General features: G+C 35.0%; 1 protein-coding gene across 1 annotated transcript; it reads right to left on the bottom strand.

Annotated features, from left to right (window-relative positions):
• Window positions 1-5,509: 5,509 nt before the first annotated feature.
• Window positions 5,510-6,958, bottom strand: LOC150095713 (uncharacterized). The gene has a single exon (XM_090410254.1). It carries the CDS (start codon window positions 6,548-6,550, stop codon window positions 5,783-5,785), a length of 768 nt encoding a protein of 255 aa, XP_090266380.1. The 5' UTR covers window positions 6,551-6,958; the 3' UTR covers window positions 5,510-5,782.
• Between the last annotated feature and the right edge of the window lie 2,112 nt (window positions 6,959-9,070).

Genomic DNA, 9,070 nt, shown 5'->3' with positions numbered 1-9,070 from the left:
AAAGTTCATATATCATAGCAATTCTTCACATCTAGATTGGATTTGAACCCAGATCTTTCAAATCAAGGGGGTATCATCATTACCAGCTGCACTGTGGGGGATCCTATTAGCAGGGTTTTTTCTCCTGGAAACTCAGGTTTTTCATCCCGCATACAGACAAATTGGCCCTTCAGAATACACACAATTTACAGACAAAAATACTAGTAGTAGCGGTAGATGGTGTTGATTGAGATGATCGGTAGTAAGGTTCAGTGTAGTGGTGGAGGCAGTTGTACAGTGGGTGTCCTCCTGCGATGAGTCTTCGGCCTCCTTGGAGGTATCACGAATAATAATAATAATAATAATAATAAATTTGCCTCATATGTAAAGGAAAATACATGATAAACATAACAAAATTATTCTAACTAATTATTATCAATTATCTGAAATTTAGGCTTTTGGAATTTATACCTTGGGGGAGACCACACCTACCAGGCGTGCCCCCCCCAGGTGGTGGATGGGGGAAACCCAAATGGGTTGCTCTGAATAAAGAATAAAGAGCCGTGGACCAAAGGATGTAGCAGAGGCATGGCAAGCTGGCTACATTATTATGCCAGTAACTTTCATGAGCAGGAGAAAGTCTACAAACCGAGATAGTGCTACTGCATACTGGACAACCGACGCGCCTACTCGAAGACCACACAGAGTAGGTGAGAAATCAGCAATGTGGTCAGCCAAGGATGTGAAACATGTAGCCACTCTCAACATAAGATCACTATAGAGACCTGGAAAATTGCAATTAGTCCAGGAAAATTTAAAAAGACTGAAATGGAGTATTTTAGGTTTATCAGGACACATTGGTGTGGAAATGGATTCATGGATTTACCAGGAGGAAGACTATACTTCTCAGGAAGAAAAGATAACATACACAGAGAAGAAGTTGCATTATTAATTGAAAAGAAGCTTATACACTCAGTAATTGAAATAAACCCAGTGTCTCCTAGAATAATTACAGCCAAACTTCAAGCAAAAGAAAAAGGTCAAACAATTAAAATAATCCAAATATATGCACCAGACAGTAACCATTCAGAGGAAGAAATGGAAAATTTCTATGAAGAACTACAACAGGAAATAGATAATCCCAAAAATAGAGAACTCATGATAATGATGGGAGATTTTAATGTTAAAATAGGACAGTTCACAGCAGACAAAAAAGATGTGATGGGGAAATTTGGATATGGAGAGCTTAACGACAGAGGAGAACAATTATTCCACTCCTGTAAAGCACACGATCTAATGATTACAAACACATTGTTCTATCAACGCCCTAATAATAAATATACAGGGACATCCCCAGATGGTAATATAAAGAAATGCATAGACTACATCATCATAAACAATGGAAAAGATCAGTAAATAATGTACGAACATTAAGAAGTTTTGATTTCGACACCGATCATGAAATATTAACTGCCAAAGTGAAGATAAAATTCAACAGGAAAAACAATATCAGAAAAGAAAACATCAACCTATCAAAACTAAACGACAGCTCAAGCAGAAGTCAATTTTTAGAACAGATGCGCTTGAAATTAAAAACCCCCATCTTCCAGAACAGCGGAAAATACTGGGAAGAAGGAAAAGAAACAGTGTTATCAATTGCAAAAAACACTCTACGTTCCAAACCCAAAATAAACAAACAGTGGATAACCCAAGAAATCATAGCTACAATAGAAGAGAAAAGAGAGGCCAAGATACTTGTCAACCAACAAAACAATGAAGAGAATAGAGAAAAATACAGAGCACTAAAAAATAAAGTTGATAACCCATGCAAAAAAGCCAAAGAAAAATGGTGAAGAAAAAGCTAAGAAATGCAAAGAAGCATACCAACAAAACAACCTAAAAGTCTTCCATGATACTGTAAGAGAAATTACAAAGGAATTCTCAGCAAAAGCAGTAACAATGATAAACAACAAGATGACTGAAACAGGGAATATTGAAGATATAAGAAAAATCTGGTCAAACCATTTTAAGACTATCTTTCACCAAGGAAACAAAACTACAATGCCAATAATAGAAGAAAATAATGACCATCCAAAAATTTTACAAGTTAGACACGGAATAAAACAGATGAAAAACAATAAAGCACCAGGCATTGATACTATCTCTACTAAACTGTGGTCATATGGAGGCAGCATATCAATAGAATATTTAACAACCCTATTCAATAAAATGCTACAAACAGGAGAGATCCCAGATAACTGGAGTTAACTGGAAAGATCATCCCAATATACAAGAAAGGAGACAAAAGAGACTGCAGAAATTACAGACCAATCAATTTATTCCCTCACACCTATAAAATATTCATAAGAATTATACAAAATAGATTAAAAAAACACCTATGAAGAAATGATAAGCATAGAACAAGCTGGTTTCTGAGGAAACTATTCAACAGTAGACCAAATTTTCACAATGCACCAACTAGCAGAGCTCAGCTGGGAAGACCATAAAGAACTATGTTGTTGTTTTGTGGACTTTAAACAAGCTTTTGATAGCATCAACATTGAAATCCTTCTTAAACTTCTACTAGAAAAAGCAATAGACAAATATATAATACAGTTTCTGATAAAATATTACTCTCAGACAAATGCAATAATTAAAAAGGACACACTCACAACAGAACCCATAGAGATCCAAAAAGGAGTAATGCAAGGATGCCCATTATCCCCATGCCTATTCAACATATATCTAGAAGAAGTTGTAAAGAAAGCAATAGACAATGAGCTTGGAATCAATGTCAATGGTTTAAACATAAATAATATGAAATATGTGGATGATTTCGTCCTTATTGCAAGAACCCCAAATGAACTACAAAAGTTGATAAACAAGCTAAACAAAACCTGTAAAACATATGACATACAATAAATATACAAAAGACAAAAGTGATGAAAATAGGGAGGAACGGAAGAACTACCATCTCAGCCACCCTAAACGGAGAACAAATCAAACAAGTAGACAACTTCATATATCTTGGATCAAAACTAACAGAAACAATAGATGAACTCAAAATAATCAAACACAGAATAGCAATAGGATGGACCATCATGGGAAAATTACAGAAAATCTGGAAAACAAAACAAGATATCTAAGCAAGCCAAAATCAAATTATATGAAGCAATAATTATACCAACAGTCATCTATGGAGCAGAAGCGTGGACAGTTAAGAAAAGAGAGGAGAAAAAAATTGCTGGCATTTGAAATGAAATGCTTAAGAAAAATAAGTAGAACAAGTTGGATAGAAAAGAAGACAAACTTCACAATCAGACAAGAACTATTGTATAAAAAGACAATAATAGAAAAAAATTAGAAAACAACAACTGAGATGGTTTGGCCACACTGTACGCATGGACGCAGACAGACTTCCTAACATCCTAATCAATATTTTTCCAACTGAAAAAAGAAGACCCGGAAGACCAAGAATTACCTGGCTGAAATTAATAAAGAACATCTCGGGATGCAGAACATATAAGGAACTTTTTCAAACAGCAAGGAATAGAGAAGACTGGAAGATCCTGCTCAAGAGAAGACTCAACCCGTCTTAGACGGAAGAGAAGAAGGAATTTATACCTCTATACCTACAGTTTGACAGTTGTATTGTCACATTCAATCCGCATACTCTGAAAGAAGAAAAACTAGCACTGTCAAGAAAGGAAAACCCATCTATTGTAAGTTAACTTATCCTTTCCTTATATTTTTTATCCTTTATACAAGCGTAAGCAAACAAAGTTTGCGCGTGAAGTATCTTCAGTACCGGGTCAACTCGTGGCAAAGGTGAACTGACTTCACAACACTTGCTTTAGTATCCCATAATGCAAAGCACATCTCCTTGCAGACATGTATAATGCTATGCATTATGGGAAGGGTCACTACCCAGACCAGTTTCGACCTTAATTGAGATCTCTTCAGTGGGAGCCACACCCAGATGTGATACTAAGGTTCAAGCAATGCAGAAATCATATTTCCATATACGATCCTTTCCTTTAAAAAATGTTTCTTTCTCAAACAAATGGTATATATATATATATGTATGCGTGTACTTGACATGGAAATGTTTTTTTCCCCTTCTTTTTTAAGATTTAAGAGATCTGTTAAACATGAATTCACACGAATAAAAGATAAGCTGCATCCATCTGAATATTCTGGATGTCAATCTTGGAATCAGTAAAAAGCTAGTTATATAATAGCTATAGTGTCAAATGGTGATTAACTTGGGCAACATACTTCTGAATTAAATATTACAAATGCCAAAAGGTTTTTTTTTTTTTTTTCAATTTCTTACTTTGGTCAGTATATTTAACAAAATCAAGGGATAATTATTTTATTAGTTACACATGAAACACTAGCAGATAACTTCTATATTACTGGAAAGCTTGGTCAATGAGAGATTTCTTCTTTAAAACTTGTGGGTTCTAATTCCACATCTTGACACATGATGTGAGAAAACCATCCTGCTTCTGGTATAGGAGGAAACTGAATTATCTAACCATTAGCTTATCTGACAGTAAATGTACAAGATGTTTATGTAAGAAGAGATTCATATTAAAGAGTAAGATTAAATTAAACATCTAACCCCACACCCAACATAAATAAAGTATAGAAAATTCAAAAATATGGTAAATCATAACTGGGTGGTTATAAAAAACGTAGCCTATGGATTAGAAAGATGGATACTACTGGTATATGCTATCATCTATTATTATATTATATATAAAGAAATTTAATGACTAGAAGCTAAGAGGTACCAGAACAGAAAAAACCTATTAATTATTTGAACACACAACTCGTTTCAACTTCTTAGAAGACTTCATCAGATATATATAATGAAATATAATGAAAAGAGAAATACAAAAATATACATTGAGTTGTCCTCAATCTGGTCCATCTTAATACTAATCTTAGTTATAACTTATCTGTCACTCTTCAGCTATCCAACTTAGGCATACTAATATCATGTCCATGTGAATGGGTCCAACAATACTATGGCATCCAAAATACCTTCAAATGTCAACAATACATTCGCAAATTAATTTATAGCTATTGTTCTCTTGTAATGTATATTTTTGTATTTCTCTTTTCATGTAATGCACCCAATGAAGAAGTCTTTTAAGAAATCAAAACTAGTTATGTGTTTAAATAAGTTTTTTTTTTCTTCCTATTTTGTCTCTGAGCTTCTAGTCATTAAATTTCTTTGTCATATAATCAGGTAAATCCATTGCATCAAATATATATTATCATATATATATATATATAAAAGTTGCATTTTAAGATGTATTCATTTAATAATATTAAATCATGCCTACAGCAAAGGAGTTATCTGATGAGACATATGCTAACAGTAAAAATACTTTTAACAGGATTTGTAATGTAAGAATAACAATTTTTTTCATGTGGCTAGCCACAAATGGAAGGTTATATGCAAACCTATAGTACATTTCTATCATGGATGGGAGCTGTACTTAAAAAAACGACACTATTCTCTTGTCATGTCTTTATGATGGTTTTAAATTATGTGAATTAAAATTGAATACACATTCAAGAACTTCACTACTGAATTTCTTTTGGCTTATCCCAATAACAACAATGATATATATATATATTAGTCCTACACAACACACAAGTGGTTGTGGAACCTACAGCACGTAAGTGCCATATGTACATACAACTAGATAAGAAAAACCATAGCATGTTTTCTGTCATATTTGAACAAACATGCTATACAATTTAATGTAGGTAAATTTCGCATCTACTATTGCAGCAGCTGCTGCTGTTCCTCCTCCTCATCTTCTTCACTTTCATGTAAATGTTGTAGAAAAATCTGTCCAGCAGAGCCAGTTTCTTTTTCGTTTTGCCTATTTTCTAACCTTTTCTTTTTTGTTCCAACAACACATTCTGGCATGATTAACTTCCCACACTGAAACATTCCATGTGGCGTATGTGCAACTTCTTCACCCGAGTGTATCTGACCACTTTTGGATTTATCTGGTTTAGTAAAATGTGGCTTACAGGGAACGCTTTCGTTCATTTCCACATCACGTGATGCTGATTTTCTTCTTTTCATCTCGCTGAGAAATTCTACTGCAGTGTGAGTATTAGTTGCATCAGACATATCACTACTAGATACATCAGCCAATGAATATTTTACCCACTTTTCGGGATTTCTTTCGAAATCTGGTACATAGCTGCGTCGAACTTTTTTTCTTTTATGAGGAGGTGAATCTAGCGGTCTTTTAAAGCCTTTCTCTGTACCGATTTCATCGCATACGGCGGGTTCAGATTTAAATAACTTCTTAGCAGACACAGAATCCTGGCCATCACACCACTCCTTGTGCTGCTGCTCCAAAACATTTAAACCACTAAAAACAGAATTCAACCTACACGCAAAATCGTCACTATTATTCTTAAGCTGAAATCCTTCATCCTGTTTACTCTGGGAAGAATATGAACTCATTAAAGATGATATAAGCCTCCTTCTCTTTATATTAGGTGGAAACAATACAATTTCTTCTTTCAACATGTCTCTGTAGCCGAACTAAGTCGCAAAGGTGACATCTTTAACAATTAGTAATATCATGACAATCTATGACTGCATGAATGAAAATGAGATACTTGTTCTAGCCACAGAGAAAAACTTTTACACCTATCTTTAAATGTATATAATTTAATTTTATAATTTAAACTTCTGCAAATCAAAGAAACTAAGACAAAATACATCAAAACATTTTCAAAACAAATTTGTAATACGATAATAAATTAGAGTCAAAGGATCAACCGCCCTCTATGAACGGTACCAGACCACGACCTTAAAAAAAAGGAGATTCGTAATGTTAGAGTACACTAAAGCGATATCTCTCAATCTCACCTTCGACCTCAACATGGTGAGAGGGCAAACGGGCATACATACAACTGGGGAAAAGTGTCAGATGGAATACCGTAGGTTTGAAGGCAAATCAACATGCCCAGCTTTAAAGCACGGAATAGCGACAACTCGGGCTAACAACCCGCTTTAATTCTACAACTGTAAAACACCCAGAAAAATAATGCAAACTATATATATATATATATATATATATATATTAATGACTAATACCGAGTTTTTCATAATATTCCAACCGAGTAAAAAGGAATTCTGAAAAAATATATATATATATATTATTATTATTAATATATATATATTTTTTTTTTCAGAATTCATTTTTACTCATATATTCAGAATTCACATATATATATATATATATATATAATCAGCTAACACCTTTTTATTCCCGTATATAGGGAGTAGGCGAGACCGTTTTTAGCCCTATCTAACTTTTGGAGACTAAGTGTCAGTTCAATCTCCACTGGCAGCCAATCAGAGATTGCTAGCCCAAGGCTATCACTAATTAAGCGGCACGCAGTGAAGAGAGACGGCTCAACAAGTGCCGTCATCTCGTGGTCCCTAACCCTAACACAATATATTTATGATTGAAATAATGCGTGTTCTACGGTCGATTTTCCTGAGTTTACGTTACGAAAAACCGGAGTTTCTGGGAGAAAAACGCTAGAAAAAATACCGTAGGTTTGAAGGCAAATCAACATACCCAGCTTTAAAGCACGGAATAGCGACAACTCGGGCTAACAACCCGCTTTAATTCTACAACTGTAAAACACCCAGAAAAATAATGCAAACTATATATATATATATATATATATATATATATATATATGAAAAACCTTTAATGACTAATACCGAGTTTTTCATAATATATCAGATCAGCTAACGCCTTTTTATTCCCGTATATACGGGAGTAGGCGAGGCCATTTAGCCCTATCTAACTTTTGGAGACTGAGTGGGCAGTTCAATCTCCACTGGTACCCAATCAGAGACAGATGGCCCAAGGCTATCACTAATTAAGCGGTACGCAGTGAAGAGAGACGGCTCAAATGTGCCGCCATCTCGTGGTGCCTAACCCTGACACAATATATTTAATGTCTGAAATAATGTGGGTTCTACGGTCGATTTTCTTGAGTTTACAGGACGAAAAACCCGAGTTTCCGGGAGGAAAAACCTGCTTGCCCGTGCCAGAGATCGACTAACTCGGGAACCGGTCGAAACTACTGCCAACACAGACAAAGATTTAGTCCTACATGTAGAGTGCATGTGTAGCCCTGATAGAAAAACTGCAAGATTGGAAAAGACAATGTTCGATTCAAGTTGGACTAGAGGAATCCTTATATGGACTTTTTTTTCAATTAAAGATGAGTTAGCCGTTCTCAGACGGAGATAGCAGGGCTTTCTCTCCCCGAAACTAAAGTATCTCATCCCACTTTCCCGCAAATCACCCTGGTACACACCCAGTTTACAAACAAAAAGCATACTATTGGTAGAGGCAGATGGTATTGTGTATAGAAGTAAATGCAGTGGGATGCGTAGAGTGACCACTATTCAGAGCAATCAGTCCTGAGACTCCTTAGAGGTGTCACGTAATAATAATAATAATAACAATACATGAAAGCACTTATATATAAGGCATTATTGAAAACGTATTAAGATATGCTATATCAATGCATGCATTCTATGCAGAGTATAAATTAAACAGATTAATATCACTGTCGAATAAAATAAAAATATAATCTTTTTGATAAAGAAAGGAGATGATAAAAAAAAATCATGCCACCTGCATACAATGTCAGCACATAAAATATTAACAGCAAACACCGATAACACTACTCAGTTAAGCAAACGCATTACTTTGACACTGATAAACAAGACCCAGGTACCATGCAAATGCACCTCAAACAAATACACTGCTTGTATTTGTTTGAGGATGCCCACATGGGCAAGGAACATCATGCGATGTAACGAGTCACGTGTTTTGTAACCGATATAAACTGAACGATGAAACGTGACTTTCCCAATTAGTGCAATTCCAAGAAAAATACCCAGAGTTAATGCCATTAACTCTGGGTATTTTTCTTGGAAGAACAAAATCTACAAGCAGATAGAGGGAACTGCCATGGGTTCCCCCCTCTCTCCCCCCTTGCTAATTTCTATATT

The sequence above is a fragment of the Typopeltis vanoorti genome, chromosome 20, assembly GCF_054136105.1.
Source record: "Typopeltis vanoorti isolate ZY-2024b chromosome 20, IOZ_Tvanoo_1.0, whole genome shotgun sequence".
Taxonomy (NCBI): Eukaryota; Metazoa; Arthropoda; class Arachnida; order Uropygi; family Thelyphonidae; genus Typopeltis; species Typopeltis vanoorti.
This window is presented reverse-complemented; position numbering and strand designations above follow the sequence as displayed.